This window comes from Ictalurus furcatus, chromosome 22 (assembly GCF_023375685.1).
Source record: "Ictalurus furcatus strain D&B chromosome 22, Billie_1.0, whole genome shotgun sequence".
In the NCBI taxonomy this organism is placed as follows: domain Eukaryota; kingdom Metazoa; phylum Chordata; class Actinopteri; order Siluriformes; family Ictaluridae; genus Ictalurus; species Ictalurus furcatus.
The window spans coordinates 5,544,862-5,570,795 of record NC_071276.1 but is presented as its reverse complement, the minus strand read 5'-3'; the positions used below and the strand labels follow the sequence as shown (position 1 = coordinate 5,570,795).

The window sequence follows — 25,934 nt, the reverse complement described above, 5'->3', positions numbered from 1 at the left end:
CCTGAAGCGGGTTCTGGTATGAAGTTGGCTTGACTTTGGACGCTCGATATTCACAGTTATGCACAAATTAAGGGACCGTCTCTAAAGTTACATACGACATTGGAATACACATTTCTAACTTCAATAGCATTTGAAGAGAATGACTTACAGTCACAAAACAAACTGTAAAGTGTTCATCTAGGTGTCAGGAATGAGAAATACCTTTTAGATTAGTTATATTTATTTAAATAAACTGGCAAATCATATGTAAATTTGACATGAATTTCACTACACAAAATATACCACAATTTAAAGGTCAATAGCATTTGAAGGGAATGACTTACAGTCACAAAACCAACTGTAAAGTGTTCGACTGGGTGTCAACTATGAAGCACACCTTTTAGATTTTGGATGTTTAATAAAATAAACTGTTAAATCATATCTAAACATTGTGATGTTTTTAGACCATATGGATTCAGTCACAAAATATACCATAATTTAAAGCTCAGTAGCATTTGAAGGGAATGACTTAGTCACATAACCAACTGTAAGGTGTTCATCGAGGTGTCAGCTATAACGCACACTGTCCCACACTGTAAAAAAAATTTTGTTCACACAACTTAACTTATTGAGTTGTCTTTTTGCTTTGACTCAGTTAAGTTGTATTTACTTAAAATAATAAGTAATTTCAACTTAAAAAGTTTTGTTGACATAATTAAATAATTGACCCGACTACTTATTTCAAGTAATGCAGACATCCCAAGTTCAGTTGAAATACTGTTATAAAAGTAAGGTGAACTTAACTTTTTCAAGCTGTCTGTACTAAAATCCAAGTTCATTTAACTTAATGTGGCTTATTTTCCTAACTTACATTAGCAAGTTCAACCAAATAAATAACAACCCATTTTTCCATATGAAAGACTTTATCAATTGTTTCACTTATAAATTTACAAATGTAAACAGAACAAGTCAAACAGGTTCCAGAGCTACAATAGCCAGTGTTTCTTTTAACTCTTTAAGCAAAAGGTTAAAAATGTAATATTGTGGTATGATCAATTTATGTAAACAAAAATCGATTACAATTTTGCCTAACAAAATTACATTTCAATTGCCCAGTGTTTAAAGGTGAAAATATAAAACAGAATTGAAGTCATTCTGTTGAGGCATAGAAACTGTAACATACACATTACACAACAACACATGAAATCTCTCTTACAAGAAATTCATAACACCCATCTCTACTTGAGCAGTTTATTTTTAAGTGAATGTACTCATGCACTGCAGACATCAGTTCCAATGTTCATGAACAGCCTCTGAATGTCCTCAAAGGTGTATCTGAAGTTGTTGGGGTAGTTTATGTTAAGTGCATAAAGCAATCCCATCAAGTTGACAAATGCATTTGGTACATCACCAAAATTGCGTAGTTCGACAACTTCTTCCATTACAAGGGCTACATCACTGCAGTCACACGGAATAGGGTCCATCACGTCATCCACAACTGTAATGATTCCAACAGTCATGCCCTTGATTAACTTTTCTTCAGAATCTGTGTGCTGTATAAAAAACAAAGACAAACTTTAAAATCTATCCATCCATCCATCTTCTACCGCTTACTCCTTTTCAGGGTCACGGGGAACCTGGAGCCTATCCCAGGGAGCATCGGGCACAAGGCGGGGTACACCCTGGACAGGGTGCCAGTCCATCGCAGGGCACAATCACATACACACTCACACACTCATTCATACACTACGGACACTTTAGACATGCCAATCAGCCTACCATGCATGTTTTTGGACTGGGGGAGGAAACCGGAGTACCCGGAGGAAACCCCCGCAGCACGGGGAGAACATGCACACTCCACACACACATGGCCCCGGCGGGACTTGAACCCCGGACCCTGGAAGCCACTGTACACCCCAACTTTAAAATGTGTTTTCACACATACATCCTCACAAGCTCAACGACTTAAGAACAGCATGGGTGAACCGATCTTAACTTTACCAGTTATCGCACAAAATGAATTAATATTAGAAGGTGGTAAAAAATACAGCACAAACTTCCTGAAATTGATCATCTCTCATGAAAATAAAACAAGGTAAACTCCATCAAAATAGTTGGAAATATCAATACATGGACTTCCATTATCTGAATATCTTCCAACATCCCTTCTTACTTTCCTCACAGACACTTACCTCACAGATCTTTAAGAACTGAGATGGATTCTCGCGCATGGACAGTGGCAGCCCCAGCAGTACTGCAACCCTCTTCCTGTGATTTGATGCCTCAAACGTACAAATGTTTTATATTCAAATTATGCAGAACAAGAGAAATAGCAAAAAAGGAAATGACCACAGTATTTACAAAACAAGTACACTTGAATAAATTTATTCACATTTTTATCCAGGCTCTCCAGTATGGCACTCATTTCTGCGATGTCTGCATAGCGCCTTGAGCGGTACAAATACAGCAGCTTTGAGGCGTGTTTGTCAAGACCCTCATAAAAGGACTTGCTCAGGTCCATTGACACAAGTCTGGTGAATTCTGTGCTGATCTTCAGTCATTACAGAACATCAAACAAACACAACACAGAAACATGTTAAACAACACTGCAAAAAAATTCAAATTCAAAGTCAATTGAATTTTCACAGCGCAGGTCAAAGGTCATAAGATTCCATTCCAAAGTACTACAGCACTGCTGTACAATGTAGCCAAGTCCATAAAGTTACACTTTACTTTAGGTAAAAGAACAAAAAATGCAAGTTTAATATTTTTTTCATATAGGATATGACAAAAAAGACAGTTACTTCAGTGCCTGAAGTAATTCTATGAAGAAAAGAAAAAAAAGTCATTCAAAAATGTAATAAACAGTGTACACAAGCAAGATCAGGACCAAAGTAATAGATTCTCACCAAATCTCTTGACATATTTCATGGCCAGCGGTTCATATACATACTGATATTGTAACCAAAGCTAATGAGGGAGCATTACAGTTGAAGCAGGAGCATCAGAAAATGAAGTTTATATATATATAAATTATTTATATATATATAATTTTACATTGAAAGACTTGCATACTTAAACGAACTCCCTTAAAATCTAATAAGTGCAAGCATAGCCACAAATAACCATTCAGGAGTAAAGTAACTCAGAGAGATGAGTTATCTTTTTCCTTTGTTGTTTTATTAACTTTAACGATATTATAGGCTATACATTGTAGTATAAGACTGTTTTCATCTATTTAAGATAGGACTTGGCCTGTAAATTTGTGTATTTGACTACTCACCTGTTAACGCAAACACAGATCACAGAGCACGCGCCCACACAGAAAGCATGCGGGTTAACGAGTCAGACAGTTTAAAGATGGGAAGTTCGGATCATTTTACTGACTCGGATCTTTGAATCTCGTTCAGCAAAATGAACGAATCTTTTTTTGAGTCATTTCGTTAATTTCAGCAGAGTATAATTAAAATGTTAAATTCCCCAACACATCTAGTACTTACGCAAACGTTGATCACATTTGGAATAAATAATAAATTATAGGCTAATGCAGCCAAGGCAGTATTATGAGAAACAGAAATGATTAATTAATTGCTTAGCATTAGGCTATGCAGTCTGTTAGTTCACCTCACCTCCCGATCCGAGTCGCTCTTCTTTTGTTACGTCACATTTGATTAGTTCACGTCTCAAGTCTTCAAGTTCGAGCATTCGTTCATCACGTGACTGCCCCATATTCTGAATGCAGTGGGGCTGTGAAGTGATGAACGGACGACTCGAATCGTTGTTCGTTGAATCATATTAAAGATTCGTTGAAAATGAACGATTCGTTCATGAACGACACATCACTACACAGTGCGCGGACACTTAATTAAGTTCTCTCTCACAGTTTTTGCTCTTTTAACACCACACACTTCCCGCTCTTATTCTCGTATTCACATTAAAAAATAAATAAAATAAAGTAGATAAATAAACACTGAATGCGGTGCACACACACATATTTACATATTGTGATATGTAGCAATATCTCGGAGGATAGTTTATATCGTCGCATGTGAATTTCTTCCTCAGGCTAACCTACTCCCTGATTTTTACAAACCATGGAGATAAATTGTTGATATATTAAGCGTGTATTAAGTGACTAGAATAAATAATACTTAGCTAGTTTTATTTCATTACTTTTTATAGATATTTAGCTTTACATTTTGAGTATGGGCCCATTCGGTAGTGAAATTCATGTCAAATTTATATATGATTTAATAGTTTATTTTATTAAATATCAAAAATCTAAAAGGTGTGCGTTATAGCTGACACCTTCATGAATATGCTACTCTACAGTTGGTTTTATTCCCTTCAAATGCTATTAAAGTTATAAACGTGTACACCAGTGTGGTGTGTAACTTTAGAGACGGTCCCTTAATTTGCGCATATCTGTGAATATCGAGCGTCCACCGTCCAGCCAACTTTATACCAGTGACGCGGTTTCTGGAGATGGATTAACGAATAGTTTTAAAGCTGAATAGGTCACACATTTTCACAATGCAGTGTGTTGAAATTCATTAAAAAAAAGCATTTAATCAAACTTGTGCAGTAGTGTCTAGCAAAAACAAAACAAAACCCAATTTCAAAAGTATTCAAATGCTTGAAACTGCGTTGGAATTACTTTATGATATGATTGCCACCCAATCTCTCCAGCTCTAAAGTATTGGCACCCCACACGGCCAGCTCTTAAAGTATTGGCGCCCTACACGGGCAGCTCTAAAAAAATATTGGTGCCCTAGCCGAGTTTTCGCAAGCACTACTCACATTTTCTATAGGAAATGTACATGTCTAGTTACTTTATGATGTTGTTTTCTAGTCCAAAAGCTGTGAATCTAAAAATATGAGAAGTGACTCGTGGTCGGTTGTAAGCCGGATCAGTCAGGTTTCAGCTGCCAGCATGCCACCCCTGACTGCTGTGCAGTGTGCACCCCCTTTTGGAAATGCTGAGCCAAAATTGAACCGTCCCTTTTGGTAATGCATAGGTTATGGATACTAATAGGCTAGCGATTGTGTACTTTTGTATTCTTTATTAAATAAAATATTTGAACAGAGTAAACGTCTCTTGATGTTGAAGAAAATACTTTAAAAATAATAATAATAATAATAATAATTCATGAAGCAAAATTTTAGCCATTATTTACAATTAGTATTGCATAAAAGGATTATTAGTATTAGTAGGCTTTTATATGAAATGATGTCATTTCATTATTGAGTGATTGGATTGGCTTCATTTTAATTTTATTTAATTTATTAATTTACTTCAGTCGCAATACTTAAGAAGCAAATATTTATTGTTCATTTTTAAAAGCAATAATACAAGCTTGATTGTTAAGATAAAGCATGACCTTGCTCATTGTTGCGGTCCGGGGCGTGGCTAAGGCACGGAGGCGTGGCTACAGGACAGAGGTGTGTTTGGGATGGAGAGCTGCGATTGGTTCTCGTGAAACATTAATTCTGTAATTTAGAGTATAAGAAGACTTTGAAACATTAGACTTGACCGAGGACAGAAACAACACAGCCAGGACGCCATATATTTTAATTTGTCGAGGTAAGATAGATGTTTGGGGGGGGTTTCTTTTTAGAAATCAAGCTGTTTAACATAACAGTGACTATTCAATAAGCTGTTGCATCATTTAAGTTTTTAAATAAATAAATAAATAAAGTTGATGTAAATTGTAAACACAATTAAACTTGTTTTAAACGCTTAATGTAGCTAAGTAACGAGAGTAGATGTACTGTTCGTCGAATCAGGAAATATCAACTGATCTTATATCGTGTCCTGTCTCACAAATCTTACACGAATGACAGGTTATTCCTGAAGATCAGACTATGCAGAACCCTCATCCACTTCATATCGTCACTCCACTAAGAGAGAGTCTGCCACTCTCTAATATAGCAGGTACAGCTGTATATCTGAAGCTGGACTCATGTCAGCCTACAGGCTCTTTTAAAATCCGAGGCATCGGTCACTTGTGTAAGATGGTAAGTGATCATGCTGGTAAAGTGTTTCATTCCTAATGTGTATGTCAGAAAAGGGTCCGGGGCAGCCCACACAAAAAAGTGGACTATGATATGTCTTATATCACATCTAAACAGAAACTCATCATCAACTCATTCCTCTCTGCCTTGTAGTCATTACTTTAAAAAAAATATGAAAAGATGGACACCAGGTAATTAATGTGAACATGTGATCACTAACGGTATAGACATAAAAAAAGAAATATATATATATATATATATATATATATATATATATATATATATATATATATATATATATATATAGTTATTCATTGAATGCAACCTGTGATATCTTTCATCTCTTTGCTTACAGAGGGCAGAAACTGGCTGTACTCGATTTGTCTGTTGCTCAGGTGAGTTGATAAAATGAAAAATGTAATGATGAAAGTGTAAAATGCTAAGAAGATATAAGTAGTACATTCCAGGCAAAAGTGTAGCGCGAGTGTACTGATTACTGGTCATCTGCAAAATTCAGATGCAGAGTCAGAAAGGGAGAGGTTTGATCCAGAAGCTAAGAAAACAGTTGTGGGAGCGAGAAGAGAGGGAGACAAGGCCTCAGAAGGCAATGACGAGGAGATAATATTTAATATCATTTTTTCACTCGACCTCATCCAAAAGAGCTGGACTTAAAAAAATTTTTGTTTTTAAATTTCCATCCAAAACAAGATAATAAAATGATAGTAAGAGCAGGCTGTTACGTCAAATTAAGTGTCAGGTGATCATTACATTAATTCAACTTTGAATTTTTGCTTTCTGTACACAAACTTGGGAAGGAAAACCTTTAGAAAACAACAGTTTCATCATTTTACATGTTAGCTTAACACAAACAATACAAATGAACAAATTCTGTTTTTTGTTTAAATTAATGATTTGTAGATCGAGACACATGTTGTGTCAGTTCGAATTTGGTGTATCGAATCAGGGCCGCTTGACAGCAAATTCACGGGCTGCTTTTTCTGTCCAGTCTGCCCCTGGTGACCTCTGTATCAAACCTCTCCCTTACTGACTCTATTCAATTCAATTCAATTCAATTTTATTTGTATAGCGCTTTTTACAATAGACATTGTCTCAAAGCAGCTTTACAGAAATATCAACACGGTATACAGATATTAAAGGTGTGAATTTATCCCAACTGAGCAAGCCACTGAGTGGCGACGGTGGCAAGGAAAAACTCCCTAAGATGTTTTAAGAGGAAGAAACCTTGAGAGGAACCAGACTCAGAAGGGAACCCGTCCTCATCTGGGTAACAACAGATAATGTGAAAAAGTTCATTATTGACTTATATGAAGTCTGTATGGCCTTAGGAGCAGCTGCAGTCCAGCAGTCTGGAATTAGAGAAGATTTGAGCTCCATCCAGAGGCAGAATGGATCTGGATCTCTAGTATCTCCATAAATTCGTGTGGGGCTCGGTGAAAGGAGAGAGGGAGAAAAAAGATTATTATGACTGCGAAGTAGTAGAACAGAATCTAGTCAGGGTAGGCTTGAGTAAACAAATACGTTTTAAGCCTAGACTTAAACACTGAGACTGTGTCTGAGTCCCGAACACTAATAGGAAGACTGTTCCATAACTGTGGGGCTCTATAAGAGAAAGCTCTTCCCCCTGCTGTAGCCTTCACTATTCGAGGTACCGTCAAATAGCCTGCATCTTTTGATCTAAGTAGGAGTGGCGGATCATATAAAACCAAAAGGTCGCTTAGATATTGTGGCGCAAGACCGTTTAGTGCTTTATAGGTCAGTAGGAGTATTTTATAGTTAATGTGAGATTTTACTGGGAGCCAATGCAGTACTGATAATATCGGTGTGATGTGGTCGTATCTTCTAGTTCTAGTTAGGACTCTAGCAGCTGCATTCTGGACTAACTGGAGCTTATTTATATTCCTACTGGAACATCCAGACAGTAAGGCATTACAGTAATCTAATCTAGAGGTGACGAATGCATGAACTAGTATTTCCGCATCATGTAGTGACAATATGTTTCTTATTTTAGAAATATTTCTGAGATGAAAGAAGGCTATCCTAGTAATATTATCTACATGAGCATCAAATGAAAGACTGGAGTCAATAATCACTCCAAGGTCTTTAACTGCTGCACATGATGAAACAGAAAGTCCATCCAGAGTAATCATGTGATCAGAAAGATTACTTCTAGCTACAAGTGGGCCTAATAAAAGTATTTCTGTTTTATCAGAATTAAGTAAAAGGAAGTTAGTTAACATCCAACGTCTAATGTCCTTTACACAATCCTCAACTTTACTAAGCTGCTGTCTGTCCTCTGGCTTCGCTGAAACATACAGCTGTGTATCATCAGCATAACAGTGGAAGCTAATTCCATGTTTACGAATAATTTGATCTAGGGGTAGCATATATAAAGTAAAGAGCAGTGGGCCTAAAACAGAACCCTGTGGAACTCCAAAAGTAACCTCAGTACGCGTGGAGAAATCACCATTTACATCTACGAACTGATAACGATCGGTCAGATAAGACCTGAGCCAGGAGAGGACTGTTCCCTTAATACCAACAACATTTTCTAATCTATCAAGGAGAATAGTGTGATCTATAGTATCAAAAGCTGCACTAAGGTCGAGTAACACAAGCAGCGAGACACAACCCTGATCGTAGGTCAGTAGAAGGTCATTTACTACTTTAACTAGCGCTGTCTCTGTGCTATGATGAGGTCTAAATCCTGACTGATACATTTCATGAATGTTGTTCCTATCTAAGTACGAGCATAGCTGCTTTGCTACAACCTTTTCTAAAATCTTAGAGATGAAGGGGAGATTTGATATTGGTCTATAGCTGGACAATTGAGACGGGTCAAGGTCAGGTTTTTTAATCAAGGGTTTAATAACTGCTAATTTAAGTGATTTAGGTACATAGCCAGTGCTTAGGGAAGAATTGATTATATTTAGAAGTGGTTCAATTACTCCTGGACAAATCTGTTTAAACAAACATGTAGGTACGGGATCTAGTATGCAAGTTGATGAATTGGCTGAAGAGATTAATGTAGCTAGTTCGGTCTCTCTAAGCGGAGCAAAACACTCTAAACATTGATCTGATGTTGCTACATTGTCATGTAATGGGTTTGTTACAGTACTGTCCGGTTTTAATTTAATGGCCTGTATTTCACGTCTAATATTTTCAACCTTATCGATGAAAAATTTCATGAAATCTTCACTGCTATGTAATGATTGAGTGTTTCTCTCTGTAGTGGTTTTATTCCTAGTTAATTTTGCTACTGTGTTGAAAAGGAATCTAGAATTGTTTTTGTTGTCTCCTATTAAGGTGGAGAAATAGATTTTTCTAGCATCGCCAAGAGATTTCCTATATTTCAGTAGGCTCTCCTTCCATGCTGTTTGAAATATCACCAGTTTGGTTTGACGCCATTTACGTTCTAATTGTCGAGTGGTCTGTTTTAAGGTTCGCGTTTGATCATTATACCAGGGTGCTAATTTTTTTTCTCTAATTATTATTCTTTTGAGTGGAGCCACTCTATCTAGCGTGTAGCGGAGTGTTGACTCCAAGCTTTCAGTCGCCTGATCGAGTTCTATGTGATCTGACGGTGATCCAAATCTAATTGATGTTTCTGCGAGGTTATTTATGAAGCTCGGTGCAGTAGCTGATGTGTAGGTACGTTTTACCCGGTAGCGAGGCGAGGTGGAAATATTATGATCAATTCGTATTATGAACGAGATAAGATAATGGTCTGAGACAACTTCAGACTGCGGAAAAATGATAATATTTTCTATACTTAGTCCGTATGTTAGTATGAGGTCAAGAGTGTGACCACCATTATGAGTAGGCCCGATTACGTTCTGATTAATCCCTACTGAATCTAAGATGGACACAACCGCTAATCTTAGAGGGTCTTCCAGGTTATCAAAATGAATATTAAAGTCTCCGACGATTAATGCTTTATCTACAGACACAACCAGGTTTGAGACAAAGTCTGCAAATTCACTAAGAAATTCAGTATATGGCCCTGGGGGTCTGTAAATAATAATTAGAGGAATTGACTTATTTTTTGTGGCTTCATAACTTGTACTGGTATAAAGAATTTCAAAAGAATTAAATTTATGCTTAGGTTTTTGTGTGACGACTAGATTTTTACTATGGATGAGACCAACACCTCCTCCTCTACCAGTTGAACGAGGCTGATGTACATAACTGTATCTAGGAGGACTGGCTTCATTTAATGCTATGTACTCGTTTGGTTTAATCCAAGTTTCTGTTAAACACATTAAATTACATTCCTGATCAGTAATGATGTCGTTAACAATAAGAGCCTTAGACGCAAGAGATCTAATGTTTAATAGTCCTAGCCTCAGATCAAAAGTGCTGGCTGTGCATTCAATATGATTTAATTTTATGTTAATTAGGTTACGAAGATAGACTTTCCGAGATTTTCTATATATTTGTATAGCTCGGGGAACAGACACAGTCTCTATAGTATGTATTACCGGTGCCGGATTTTTAATTGAACATTGATAATACTGAATGTTGTTATTATTGGAAGATGTACTTACGGTAGGCAGTCACTTGGAGTGTAGCGCCTTGGAGATGTTGTCTGACAGCAGTTCCGCTCCAAGGCTGCTGGGGTGCAGGCCATCAGGACGAAACAACCTAGGACGCTCCCAGAACAGATTCCAGTTATTGACAAACACCAGATTCTGCTCATTACACCAAGAGACTAACCAATCATTTAATGCTAGAAGTCTACTGAACTTTTCTGCTCCACGTCTGTATGTGGGAAAAGGTCCAGAGACGATGATCTTCGCGGTGGGTGATCTGCCTCGTACCTTCTCGATCAGGCTGGAGAAGTCCCTCTTCAGAACCTCCGTCTACCGCAGCCTGGTGTCGTCCGTCCCCGCGTGCAGCACAACCACTCCAATGCGCTCGTCCTTCTTCAGGATCCCGGATACCTGCGCAGCGACATCAAGGACACAAGCACCAGAAAAACAGTGTGTGCGCACCTTACCTTTAGATGATCACAGCGTTGGGTCTGGTCTGACGGAGAGGGGTGAAGCGGTTCCTGGTTGGAATCTCGAACACCGGAGGTGGAGAGGGTCCAGCCCGCGCCTTCCGCCGCTGGTTCACCCAAGGCCCGAGGTGTGTTGGCGCCGGCGTGACGGAGACCACGGCTGGGAAAGTCCTAGGTGCACGGTCCCTGCACAGAGAAACACACGGCGTAGAGGGGCTGGGAGTGGAAATACCACGCTGTGTGCTTACCTTGGATATGTGGGCAGAGGCACAAGATGTTTCCAGCACAGTTTGTCGCTCCAGCAGCTGGGCCTGCTTGTAGTAGGCCGCGGATCTGCTTCTCCACATCCTCCAGTTCCAGCCGCACCATGTGAAGCTCGAGCGAGTCCTCATCTGCACTCAAAACCGGAGAGACAGCAGACATATTTGTTTTTTAAACAGAACAGCGGTAAATGAGAAATGTGAAACGTAAACAAGGCTAGCGGTAGGTGATGCTAGCGAGCTACAAGCTAGTCGCAAGCTAGTCGCAAGCTAGTCGTGGATGTTTGTAAAAAAACAGATCAAATTTAGCGACAGCGCAACGTTATGATTGTTTTATCTAAAGTAGTGTCAGTTATATTTGTATAATATAAGGTAAATAATTTATATACTAAATTAATGTAATAATTTAGATACTCAACCTGATACTCATCACATTGTACTGAACAGAAACACAAAAAGCAACAACTAAACAACTGAACACCAACTCTGCATCTGAATTTTCCAGATGACCAGTAATTAGTTGTATTCAATCAGTCAGAGTCAGTTATAAGAGTGCAAAACATATCTATCCTTCAATTACTTTTAAACTCTATTATTCAGTGGCACTAGCTGGTCGTCACACATCTGTCTCTGACATGAGCATCAAAAGAATAGCACGGTGGCTCAGTGATTAGCACGTTCGCCTCACACCGCCAGGGTCGGGGTTCGATTCCCACGGCTCTGTGTGTGCGGAGGGGGTTTCCTCCGGGTACTCCGGTTTCCTCCATGCATGGTGTGTCTGAAGTGTCCGTAGTGTATGAATGGGTGTGTGAGTGTGTATGTGATTGTGCCCTGCGATGTCCAGGGTGTACCCTGCCTTGTGCCTTGTGCCCGATGCTCCCTGGGATAGGTTCCAGGTTCCCCCGCGACCCTGAAAAGGAGTAAGCGGTTGAGGTTGATGGATAGTCTAATATATGTGGCAAATATATGTGGTGTATTATCCAACATACTTGCCACTGCTACTTCTTGTAATGCAACAATAAATAACTTGAACGAAGTAGTCCAACCTGATCATATGGATGATCACAGTCACACAATAACATTCAATAGTGTACCTCTAACTGGATCTGTCCTGGATCCTGCTCCCCCCTCCTCCATCCTTTCCCTTTCGTGTTCAGAGTCATGTTCACCTGCTTGTTTAGATTGTAGAGTAAGTATTTAACAAATCATTTTAATTGCTGGGCTGGCTATCAAATATGATATGCTTTATAGGCTATAATGCGAAAAAGAACTGATGAGTAGTCTAGAAGAAAATGATCAGCTTTACATGTTTATTTTACCCATGTACAGTTGAAGTTGATGACCATTTTTTAAACACAGATTATCATAAACTTCTCTAAAAGTTTGTGCACTTAGTCTGAGTAGTTAAAGCTTGGGAATGGTCAAACCTGCAGTGATGCAGAAACCTACAGATTCTAGCATAAGCATTGAAACCCCAAGGTTAACAAAAACATTTTGGGCTTTAGTTGGTTCATTTATCTAGTTCACAGCAAATAACATGTAAGCATGACAAAGCACACTTTGTCTTCCCAACGGCCAGTCCGCGCCTGCCTTGCACATAATTAGACTACGCCACATCTACAGTGTAAAAACTAATCTGAGATTGAGTAGACTGCATTAAAAAAATAGGTTTATAGGATAGGTTTATATTAATGTATGGGGTGCTAAAAGTAAAAAAAGATTATTTGTTCAACATTTGAGGCCATTCTGATACATTTAGATAGGGACTTATGTCAAATAATAGTTTTAAGTTTCAGTGTAAATATTACAATTAAATGTTAAATATAACTGGTAAATATAAATGTAAATATAAGTGTTAAATGCAAACATATGTTTAAATATTAAAAACTATTAAACACTATTCAGCCGTAACATTAAAAACACTGAGAGGTGAAGTGTATAACACTGATTATCTTGTCAAGGGGTGGGATATATTAGGCAGCAAGTGAACAGTCACTCTCAAGTGTTGGGAGCAGGAAGATTAAAGATCTGAGTGACTTTGTCAAGGGGCAAATTGTGATGGCTAGACAACTCAGTCAGAGTCTTGTGGGGTGTTCTATGCAGTGGTTAGTACCAGGGGCATTAGATGGACTGTTTATCATCCGGGACTGAGCCCAGATTATTTTCCATCAAAAAACTTTTTAAAAAACGTACATCTAAATAAACTGTGTCCATGCATTTTTTTCTTGCATGTGAGAGCTAATTGCTTAAAAGATGTGAAAATTGGACAAAATGTTTTATCATAATACTGGCCCCAGGTGTTATCACTGCAGAACTACCAGAATGATAAAATATAAAACATTTTAGCTACAGTATCTAGACTGTGCTAGTTTGGTGTCACTAGCCAAAGGTAAATAGTAAATGGCGCACTTATGTGCCCCTTCAGGCACTGTGCAGAGGCTTTTATCCAAAGTGTTTTACACTGTGTCTCATTCACACACACACACACTCACACACTAATGGTAGCAAAGCTGCCATGCAAGGCGCTATCTTGCCATCAGGACCATCTTGGGGCTTATATCATGATTATGTAACTTGGAACTAATACAAAACATTTACACACGTTGTTTTCCTGGTTCAGCATGAGTGGATGTTAGTGTTTCAGTTTCAACCCCTTTACTGGTAGAAAAAAAAATCAGTGAATATCCATTCCCCCCCGCACACTAACTGACTGTGTGACCTAGTGCTTGGCAGAATTGATACCTGTCAGCCAATAAGACACAAGTATTTCCAAATATTTTCCTGTAAACCTGTCTGATTGGTCTTGCCTCCATTTATTGAAGATACAAAATGACTGATGTTTAGTTATGCAAACCACTCCACTGCAAGAGGAGAATTATTTGGGACTTAAGAAAAAATATTCCCAATGCAACGTTATGCCTGGCATTCATGTGGATGTTACTCTGAAACGTACCACACACCTAAACGTTGCAGATCAAGCTGTGGAGTACAGAAGCAAATGAAAAAATTATGACTTTTTCCCAAACATTATATAGGGCACTGTAATTTTAGAAACTTGTGTTGATGTTTATTTTTTTAAATCCTTTTTTTTACGCTGCTACTGCAATAAATAAAGTATGTACAGAATAACATATGGTGGGCTGTGCTGTAATATGAAAATAATCCAGGCCAGGTTGGTGTGATAAGGCGTGAACCCAAAGTGGATTATTTCCTAAAAACAACAGGTCTGAAGTGTGTTATTCTGCTTATACCACAGAATTAGCTAACGGTTACAGTTTTTAATTTATCAGTGAATGACACAACACACTTTTTTATTGGCTTGTAGTTACATTTAAGGTAAACAGAATGTCCATGAGACAAGTTTATTACCTTTTATGACATAAGTAATAGAAGCTATAAACAGTTGTTACTCATCAGCCTCTCTTTCTCTCTGTTGAAGTTAACAAGACAAAAAAATAACAGCTTATTACAGAGAAACCTGTATAAACGTAAAAGCATAAACACCTCTGTCCTGAAAAACTTAATGACTGTGTTGTCACCTGAGACTCCTTACATCATTTTCTCCTAAGCGAATGTTTCATCATATCAATGCTTATATGTTTTTCTTTGTTATGATAACAAAAGCTATTTATACTTTTTTTTTATTATTATTGTGTACACACATGGTCCACTTCATTAGGAACACCTGTACACCTGCACATTCATGCAGTTCTCTAATCAGCCAATCATGTGGCAGCAGTGCAGTGCAAAAAATCATGCAGATACAGGTCAAGATCTTGTTAAAGTTTTTGTATATCACACAACCCAAGCTGTATTGTTTGCAAATAAGACTGTTTGCTGTTATACTGAAATACATTTTTTGAATACCAGGAGGCAACGCTGGCATGGCTGCTGCCTATTCTGCACGGAAGTTGGGAGTGCCTGCCACTATAGTGGTGCCCAGTGTTACCCCTTCAGGCACTGTGCAGAGACTTTATGATGAAGGGGCTGATGTTGTCATTCATGGCAAAGTGAGTGATGCGATATTTATTTATATTTATGAACATTCCTGACAGTAGTGTTCACACGAAGCAATAGCAATAATAATTTTTTTTATTTTAAAAGCATTCAACTGACATCACTAGGCCTTTCTTAGGTCATTGAATGGCTTCCCCCCCCCTCTCCACAGTCATTGAACGAGAGCCTTGAATTTGGACAACAGCTTGTGTCTAACAATCCAGACTGGGTATTCATCTCTCCCTATGACGATCCCCTTATTTGGTGAGTAGCTTTGGTATATTTTGAAATGCTATACTGTGTATTATACTATTGATCATTTTCATACAGAAAAGACACAAATGTTATAGAAGACAAGATGTATAATAAAAAGAAGACAGCTGATAAATGATGGGTAAAGTGGAGCACATTGAAAGCTTGGTATAAATTTCAAAAGTTGACTTTTTTTTGACTGTATTTGGCTGGCACTGCATCTTGCTGCATATAATAAGCAATGTTTTGTATTAAAAAGTTTTAAAAGTTTCTTTAAATTAAATCAATAATCATGTTTTAGGAATTCTTTGAACATTTCCTATGTTTGCCAGCGTTATCAATCAGGATCAATTAAATATGCTGAATATGCCACACGTGTGAGAGAACAATAATTTTGTACATTGTATAGAGCACATGATTAACTTTTTCGATTTGTGCACCGTTTGATAAAAGTGTAAAAATGAATGTTGGCTTACAAACCAATGACCTCTGCAAAGTGGATTACATGGATTTGTCTTTCCAGGGAAGGTCACACCACTCTGGTGAAGGAGCTGGAGTCCCAGCTGGCTGGGAAGCCAGGAGCAGTGGTTTTGTCTGTGGGAGGTGGTGGCCTCTTGAATGGGGTTGTGGAAGGTCTCCGCCGTGCTGGTTGGGAAGATGTCCCCATCATTGCTATGGAAACAGTAGGTGCTCACAGCCTCAATGCAGCCATGAAGGTGGGAGAGCTGGTTACACTGCCCTCCATCACTAGGTAATCTGCATATGACATCATAACACTTCGATTTTTGGATGCAGCATTCAATTTAGATGCAGCATTCAATTTAGATGCAGCAGTCTGATAAAGTACTATGATTTAAATATTTCAGCTCTACTTTTGTCCTTAGTGTTGCTACCACGCTGGGCCTGACACGAGTATCATCTCAAACAATGAAGCTTGTGGGTGAGCACACTGTTTACTCAGAGCTGGTCACAGATCAGGAAGCTGTATGGGCAGTTGAGCGTTTCATTGGTTAGTAATTTTCTGGGTTCCTCTATTCACAAAAAATACATACATGCAAATATAAATAGATCAAATGAGGCTAATTTTCAGATAATTAAAGTATCTTGATAGTGAAATATTTATATCACACTTATTTTCTGAAGTACATATTTAGCCCCTCACCTCACTGCTTTACTTGCAGATGATGAAAAGATTTTAGTTGAACCTGCTTGTGGTGCTGCTCTTGGAGCCATCTACTGCAATATCATTAAGCGTCTTCAGAGGAAGAATAAGTTGACTCAGGAGTTGGGACCAGTGGTGGTGGTTGTGTGTGGTGGCAACAACATCAGCATAGAGCAATTGCATAGTCTGAAGAAACAATTGGGAATGACCGGCTAGACAAGGACATATCCAGATAAAGTACACTGGAATTTTTGGGGGGGATGTAAATATAATGAACATCCTACATTTAGAGTTAGAAATTTTGATGACTATACTATTTACCTTATCATGCTTGTTTGCTAAGTAGGTCTACAAATGCACTGCTTTGCAAAAGTATTCAACCCCCTTAAAAGTGAACAGATTTGTCTGCATAAGTATTCAACCCCTTCAGCAGGGCTGTGCACAGGCATTTTGAGGGGCAGTAGTTCTGAAAGATCTTGATAACCTCATCTTTTATGATTGGGATGTGCTTCTCGATGGCCAGAAGCAGAAAGAGCCTCAAATAGAGAATGAATAACAAGAGAATCAGAGAGAGAATGAATAACAAAATCTTTTACAATCATATTATAAATAGTTAGGCGTAATTCTCAATGTAGTTAATGTTGTTGTAATAACTAATCCTTTTAAAGAATTCGATGTCTATCTTTCTTCTTATCACACTCTTCCTAGCACGTCCCTTTACAGTCAGCCAGTATAACCCTCTCACCTGTATCTGTCTGATTTAGCTCCTGATGCTCATTGGGCTCTCCCTCGATCTGTGAGCCTGCCTCTGACTCATATTGAACTGAACTATTAGAAATTTCATTTACTGTTATACAGCATACAGCGCCCTCCACTAATATTGGCACCCTTGGTAAATATGAGCAAAGAAGGCTGTGAAAAATTGTCATTATTGTTTAACCATTTGATCTTTTATTCAAACAATTCAAACGCCAGCGTGGACCTAGAAATTTGAAGGATCCGGAGAGATTCTGTATGGAGGAATGGTCTTTGCCATGTATTCTGCAGAGCTCTTGATATGCTTGACTGGTGCACCTTCACTCCAGTCTCAGCCACAGAATTCTGTAGCCCCTTTAAAGTAATTGGCCTTACTGTAACTTCCCTCACAAGTCCCCTTCATGCTCCGATGCTTGAGTTTTACGGGACAACCTTGTCAAGGCAGTGCCTAGGTGGTATGGTGCAGATTCCATTTCCTCACAACTGATCCAACAGTGCTTACTGGAATATCCAATATCCAACTTGGATATTATTTTGTAGCCTTTTCTTATCTTCTGCACGTCTATAACTTTGTAATATCCTTAAAATGCTGTTTGGTCTTCAGTTTCCATCAGATTCACAATCTGACCAACGGTACTTGCAGTAAGAGGTCTTTTATCGAGAAAGGGGGACCTTTCAAATGATTCACAGGCAGAGGCCAATTGTAAGCCAAATGTGTCCTCGGTAGGCCAATCTTGCATCACTGTAAACTTGGAGCTTCTACAGGACAGGGGTTGCAAGCTAAATTTTTAGGTTTTTATCATTTCTTAAAGATCTGCTGACAAATAATAGTTTGGTTTGCAAAAAGGTTCTGTCTGGTACAATCTGTGTAAGTGTATCTGTAAGCTTGATGAATCTGATGACTTTTAATGGGGTTGAATACTTTTGCAAGGCACTCTATAATTCCACATCTGACTGACTTTTGTACACCCACAGCTGGGGCTAAATCATTCCAGAATGTCTAGCTTGACTGAAATGTCTTCCTAGAAATGTCATTTAGTCAAGAATTCTAAAGAAGAGACTGAAAGTGGTGTTTTTGAAATATATCAAGTTCTTGCCTAGAAGTGTGTAGGTGTGTGGGTTGAAAATGTTTTCCAGGTTTTTCCATGTCTTGTGAAATGTACAATGTTTGTGTTTTAGATTTAATCTGTCTAATGTAACATGAATCTTATTTTAACAATTAAATGTTTGTTTCTGTTCACTTTATATATATTTATATTAGTATACATATGTTTGGAAACCCCTGGCCAAATGACACAGTGAAAGAAGTAAACAACCTTTGCAAAAAGCAATAAAATGTTTGTTTTTTATTTCTGCAAATATTAATATAGTCACTTTATATTTGATGTAGACAATGTTTGATATGAACATTAACTAAAACTCCTGACCTGTATTTACATGGTTTTATGCATTGCGCTGCTGACACATGATTGATTGATTGGCTAATTACATACAGGTGTACCTAATTAGATGGACTGTGAGTGTATTAATTACATGGTAACTATTGCATTGAGATGAGTTTATGCTGTGTTGCTGGAGCTTTTGCTTGTCTATGCCCCAAACCTACCCAGCTAACAGTGGTCCTGTTGTCGGAAACTGATCACTGCGTAATGACGGCAAACACAAATTGTCTCTACCTGTACAAATAATATTACTAATAATATATTATTGCTATAAACAGAGTGATTAGTCACAAATGATGACTTATTATTGATTATGCATTGAAAATGATTGATACATTGATGACTAAAGTCATACATGTAACAAAAAAGGGAATGCATTCGCTGGTAGCAGCCAGCCCTAAAATGTCCCATAACTATTTTTCTAGGGACCCAAATATGGAATGCTTTTTATAGCCTATAATTGGTACTAAAATAAGTGAGGTGTGTGAGTTTAATGTGTATACAACAAGCTTATCTACACTCCCCTCTGAAACTATTGGAACGGCAAGGCCAGTTCGTTAGTTTTTGCTGTAGACTGAAGCATTTGAGTTTGAGATCAAACGATGAGTATGAGAGTTTAGAATTTCAGCTTTTATTTCCTGGTATTTATATGTAGATGTGTAAAACAACAAAAAACATAGCACAATTTGTATCACACAACCCGATTTGTAGGCGACCAAAAATATTGGAACATGTGATTGATAGGTTTCTTGTTTTATATATACATATACACACACATAGCTTTCTACAACAGTTTGAAGTGAGTCTATGGGAATTTGTGCCCATTCAGTGAAAAGCACTTGGGCGGCCTGTCTTGCAATCAACATTTAATTGAGGTCAGAGCTGTATGCAGGTCACTGGAGTTCCTCCACAGAAACTCGTCAAAACAAGGGTGCTTCTCAATATTCAAATTGATGCTTCCTAGTTTCCTCGCTCCTCCAGCCCGTGACCCAGAAATTGATAGACGTCAACCATCTTGAAGTGTGGAATTCTCTAATTGCACGGTGAGGACCGAGGAGTGAGAAAGCTTCCAGAGGAGCTATAAGCGTGGATACACAGGTGTATCCTATGCAGGTGTTTCTTGTTGAAAATACCTGACGCACGTATAAATGCTCCTCCTCCTTTACATCTGCACCAATCTCAACCAAAAGGTCCTTTGATGATGCGATGGAATTTTGTGTGAAATATAATTAAATAATAATATGCTTACAAAGAGTATTGTAATGAATTGTTGCACCCTTGCATGTTTGGATAGGCAAAGCTGCACAAAAGATGCCATAATTTATGTATTGTTCATTAATTCATTGTGGAAAACCCAGATATTTCACATATTATCCGTGCATTTTGCTTTATTATTAAGAATGTTGTTATTAACCAAACTCCAACAACATAACTGCAGATCCCTGAAGCGCAGTGAGGTCATCCATGAGGCTGAGAACAGTCATCATTAATCGACGTCGCTCATCCTTGCATCCTTCTCTCACATCCTAAGGAGGTGGAATTGTGCAATTGTAAAATTCCCCTCAATTTTTGGGTTGAATATCTCTGGTCCGGTGACCAGATACAAAATTTTCACAGAAATAAGTCCTCTATGGTAGCATTCTGTTGTACAGTATCCACTGGTTCAGAGGTAGGGTCAGTAGAAATCTGGGGAAACGCATAAGCTACTGCATGTAAAATACTGTTCATTTTTATTATTTGTTATGCGTATATTACATCTGTTCATTACTCAAAATGCCCTAGCTCTGTAACCAGTGGAATCGCAAACTCAAAATATGACAGCGGAATGCGACCATAGAGGACTTATTTCTGTGAAAATTTCGTATCTGTCCCCACCAGAGATATTCAACACAAAGTAGTTTCAAACTTGAAATATTCTGCATGCACACTATACTTACCTAGGTACATACAGTATAAGACGACCAAGACTCGAACCCTTGCCATTATAAACGGACCCTAAAAAAGAACTGTGAGCAATCGTGAAAATTACAATTTTACTTAAGTTCTAAGTCTAAGGAACAAGAATGTGCAAAATGTTACATTTTTGTTTATACATGTTTTTGTTCCAAGGACCTAGGACCATCCTGAGCTGAGATATTGAGGTTTCCAAAAGCATCTGTATAACCAAAATTTGTTGTGTTCCATGACACAAAGATGGCCATCGCAGATAAACAAAGTAAAGTTAAAAAAACAAACCAACAAACAAAAAACTGGTGGTTTGCAATGCCAATACATGGAGGTAATCACAAATAATATATATTTGGAAAACTGAAAATGGTCAAGCAACCTGTATTGGGCCACTTGAGATGGAATGACCATAATAATATAATAATAATAATAATAATAATAATAAAGTTATGTTGTATACTAAGCAGAACCCAATATGTTTAAACCATCTGCATACAAAAAATATACATCAATACATTTTTATTTATATTCTGTGACAGAGATTAAGAAATCAATATCACTGAACTGGAATTCTCACATCTGCATTATATTCTATTATATTCCAGATGTGTAGATGTAAGAAAGAGAAGTTAATGCAACCATAAATAATTGTAATAAATATCAGGTTAATGTACAGCACAGATCGTTTGTTTTCTGTGGATGCCTTCTAACAAACATTAATATTCTTCCTCTGAAAGGTCAAGAGAAACGAGGATGGAGTATCTTTAATAGCAGCAATCACACCAAAATGTACAGCATTAAGAGTCTAAACTCTATTTCGAACATTCTGGGGGAGGTCTTCGGTAGCATTCTCCAAGTGGCATGAATGTTACAATGGCTCCATTGAAGACGCACAATAAAACACTGCAAACACAAGCATTAGAAGGAACAGCACACTCCAACTTGATTATAATTAAGTAGTGTTCCTAACTATTTCTAAGCTTTATAAAAGGATTCAAAAGACAAAAGAACCGTTCCTTGTTCAAACTAATGATTTTTTTTCTTCTTCTCCGTTTTTCCCTATATACTTTAGGCAGAAACAATAATGTAAAAAATCTGGTAATGACAAAATTACAAATAAAGCAAATTATAAAATAATAATAATAATAATAATAATAATAATAAAAGACTGAATTCTTGTGCAAATCCAGCATACAAACAACAAAAATGGCAAGCCAAGCCGAAGCTCAGTAACATTTTATAATAGTAAATGGTACTATGCAGTGCTGTTCCTACCAGAATGGGGGCTGAGAAGCATAACCTTATTTAAGTAGCAAAGGGGGAGATGCTAAGTGAGACGCTAAGATCACCACTCAGAACCAAAAATAAAATGGTGGACAGCAATAATGCAATGGCCACACACAGAGAGAGAGCGAGAGAGCGAGAGAGCGAGAGAGAGAGAGAGAGAGAGAGAGAGGAGAGAGAGGGGGGAGAGAGAGGGGGGAGAGCATGCAATATTTTTACAATAACAGCACATTTGTTAGAAGTCAATTTAAACATTCCATTGTGGTAACCACCCAAATATTAATAAATTTCTTGACTTTGTACATTTCTTGAAAATCACCATTCCCCAGTATGCATATTTAACTCCTCAAATTTTCTACTGTAAAAGCATCTGGCTCTTACTGTCTTGTATTAATGGGCAAGTTGCATGGGAGAGCTGCTGTTGTGTTATGATACAAATTTTTTTTTTACATTTATTTATGAATTTCTTAATCATCCAATAAAGCGGGGATTTTTCAGCCATTTGCTTTATTCTTCTAAATGTGTGTGTAAATGAACGGGTCATCACAGATGTGGGAAAACCTAAGGTCCTATATGCTGTGCCCAAAAAAAAAAAAATAAAAATAAAAATAATAATAATAATAATAATAATATTTGCCATCCCCCTTCCATCCCAATTTTACCCCCCACCACCACTGCAAGATTGCAGTTATAACGGCACATAGGAGATGAAAGTCATTTAATTTATAAGAGAAATAAAAAGAGCATTTAAAGGGTAGCAATAAAGTGCAGGGATGTAAATAATATGAAACCATGGGGGAATAAGGAAAATAAAAGTGCAGCTCCATATTCTTCTCCATATTATCTAATGATGCATTAACTACCATCAGATACATCATGTAGGTTCCACCTAAAAGTGTAATTCAACTTAATGCAATCCAGAAAACAAAACACTGGTCTGTTTAAAAGGCAAGAAGTTTGGGCTGAAGTTTCAACAATCAAGCTAAAATAAAAGGGATCATTCAATGAGTCCGTACTTCCAGCAAAATCGGTCTTTCTTAAAATTTCTGGGTGGGAGTGAACATGAATGTGTGTGTGTGTGTGTGTGTGTGTGTGTATTTGTGTTTTGGAATCCTTTAGCCACTCAGAGGGTCCTCACGATAGTGTATAGCATAACGTAACTTTTCCAGCATCACATCAAGAGAGGAATACTGGGGCAGCTTCACCATAAACATGCAGGTCTCTACTCGAATGTAACGGTAGTCAGGCGAACCTAAAACAAAAAAAAAAACACAGACTCAGCACTACAAAAACTACATATACACACAGATTTAAACTAAATCAAACATTTTTCTATTAATAATGAACTGAACAGTGAAACATGCTGGGAACAGAGGGAGAGGAATAAGGGGATAAGAGGAAGAAGGTGATGTGGCTGCAAGTATATGTTATATGTTAAATATGTTAAAGTGCCTGCTGGATTTCAAAAATATCAAGGCCATTAAAATTAGCTTAGAAGGCAATAATTTCTTATATGTTTAGTTTATTGATTTATAAAGCACATTTAAAACAACAGATGTTGAAACCACTAATGCACTAATATACATGAAAATTAACAACAAAAAATGTGTTCCAAGTTCAAGTGTTTTTAACTGTTCAATTAGCCAAAGCATTAGTTACCTTCCAACTTACAGGTTTCGTTATTCACGCAAGAGTACTGTAGTATAGATTGGCGAGGCTGTAGAGATCTGTGATTGATAAATTCGGCTTCGCAATCTGTGCAGATTACTTTAGCTTTCTCCAAAGATCTGTCGGGCAACTTTTTAAAGTGAAAGTCGCTCTAAACGTACATGTAAATTTGTTGAGACACAGGCTTGAAGCAGTTATAGCAAGCAAGGGATATGCGACCAAAAATTAAGTGTTATCTACTTTCATTTACTTTAAGACTTATCTGTCACTATATTTTTGCTCACCTAAAATTTGGGTGGTCTGACACAAAAGGTTCAGTGTCTTATATTGTTTAACACATCTATAAGTACATATCAGGAAATAGCTGAAATTCTACACTCTTGTCTCATATCCATCTTTTGATCTCAAACCCAAAATTCATTGGTGTATAGAACAAACAAATGAATTGGCATTGCCGTTTCAATAGTTTTGGAGGGGACTGTATTTGTGACCATGCATTCGCGGAAACCCCTAATGTTAGAAGCTAGCCAAGCAAACTAGCCTACTGTCAGAAGTGCTCGAGAAGCACACCTACTGTAAAACAAACAGGCATATTACAATTAGGCTAACACAAAAACATAACACTCACAAAGAAACCCAGAAAGCTGTTTATCATACATACCCACTGCACCATCTGGAGGGGCAATTTTCATGGGATAAGGAGGCACATGAGCAGTGTCTGGCCCACCATCCTTGCAGGGGCAAGTGAAGGGTATCCGCTCCTGATTGCAGGCAAACTTAATGAACTTACAGAGCTCTTCTTGTGTAAACATCTCCAGTGCTGTCCAGAAGAACTCAATGTGCTGGTCGGTCTCCATCAGCCCCACTTGATACATTGTATGAGCCTGAAGTTGTGTTAAAGTTTTGATGAAAAAAGATTAGAAAATGTATTTTTTGTTTGGGGACTTGAAGACAATGGGTTAGATATATTAGCTGTTTTTGAGGTAGCGATGCATACTCTGAAAACTTATTTGAGAAAATATGGTAAATGGTCTGCACTTATATAGCGCTTTTTTAACATTAGCGGTTCCAAAGCGCTTTACACTGTGTCTCATTCACCCATTCACACCAATGGTACCAGAGCTGCCATGCAAGGCGCTAGCTTGCCATCAGGAGCGACTCGGGGTTCAGTGTCTTGCCCAAGGACACTTCGGCATGTGGAGTCACGTGGGCCGGGAATTGAACCGCCAAGCCTACGATTAGTGGACAACCCGCTCTACCACCTGAGCCACAGCCGCCCAGTAATGAAAATTTTCAAATGCTTCAAGCCAAAATGCTAACTCCAAAGAAAAAGGGGAAGGTATACTATTTCCATTTATAAGTAAAAGAGGCAAGCAAGAAGGTTAAATTAGGCATAAGCATACTAGGAAATAATATTACCTTAAGGAATTCCAGGTTGATGTAGGGGAGACCACAGGTACGCAGTTCCATCTCTAAGGGGCTGAGCAATGTGAGAAGTTGCAGAGGGATAATGGAGCCCAAGCCAGCACGAACAGCACTCATACGCTCCACATTCTGCAGTTCCCGCAGACGCAAGGCACGTACTGCCTGAGCATACAAGTCTTTGTTCTCCCAACTGGAAATACAAAAAAAAATAAAAAATTAAACAAGTGTTAGAGCATAAACATTTAAATAAACTAATCCAGAAAGATCTGATAAAGCAAGAGAGAACAGTCAGGGTAAAGATCTATTTCAGCTTACCAGTAGCTGAAACGTAATAAGCAGCTGCACAATCCCCCTACTCTAACACTGTATATTTCTCCCCACTCTTTTACCTAATGTCTTTTGAACCCTACCTGACGGCAAGATTATGCCCATCCTGGCACAGTTCCACCTCCTCGCCTGTCATGGTGACATAGGTGAAGGTACAGCATGGCCGGCTGGGTGAGTCAGGGCTTTCACCTGAGTGGCTCTGTGATGAGATTTCTGTGCATAGCGCTTCCAACTCAGCCTTATCAGTCACCTAAGTGAAACGGGTATAGCAAGGTGACATGAGTAACGCATATAATTAGTTGAATGTTAAAGTACTGTGTCTTACTCTTTTTATGCTGAGTTTTTGAGAAGGACAAACAGACCCATGCTAATATAAGTACAAGTGAACATAGTGCTGACAA

General features: G+C 38.1%; 2 protein-coding genes across 4 annotated transcripts in view; one reads left to right on the top strand and one right to left on the bottom strand.

The window, feature by feature from the left end:
- The first annotated feature begins 5,277 nt into the window (after positions 1–5,277).
- Positions 5,278–17,484, top strand: LOC128599289 (L-serine dehydratase/L-threonine deaminase-like). The gene is given in 9 exon segments (XM_053610806.1): positions 5,278–5,563; positions 5,824–5,997; positions 6,350–6,389; positions 15,145–15,284; positions 15,443–15,534; positions 16,046–16,273; positions 16,407–16,531; positions 16,704–16,921; positions 17,449–17,484. Coding segments are annotated over 8 exon segments (1,032 nt in total). The 5' UTR covers positions 5,278–5,563; positions 5,824–5,844.
- A 3,791-nt stretch (positions 17,485–21,275) lies between these two features.
- LOC128598996 (probable E3 ubiquitin-protein ligase HECTD4) overlaps positions 21,276–25,934 on the bottom strand; it is a 166,464-nt gene continuing 161,805 nt past the window's right edge. For all 3 annotated transcript variants that reach the window (XM_053610274.1, XM_053610275.1, XM_053610276.1), the window contains exons 73-76: positions 25,617–25,783; positions 25,201–25,396; positions 24,443–24,665; positions 21,276–23,365 (exon numbers count right to left, since the gene is read on the bottom strand). In XM_053610274.1, coding sequence (XP_053466249.1) covers positions 23,229–23,365; positions 24,443–24,665; positions 25,201–25,396; positions 25,617–25,783 — 723 coding nt within the window. In that variant the 3' untranslated portion in view covers positions 21,276–23,228. The remainder of the gene's footprint in view (positions 23,366–24,442; positions 24,666–25,200; positions 25,397–25,616; positions 25,784–25,934) is intronic.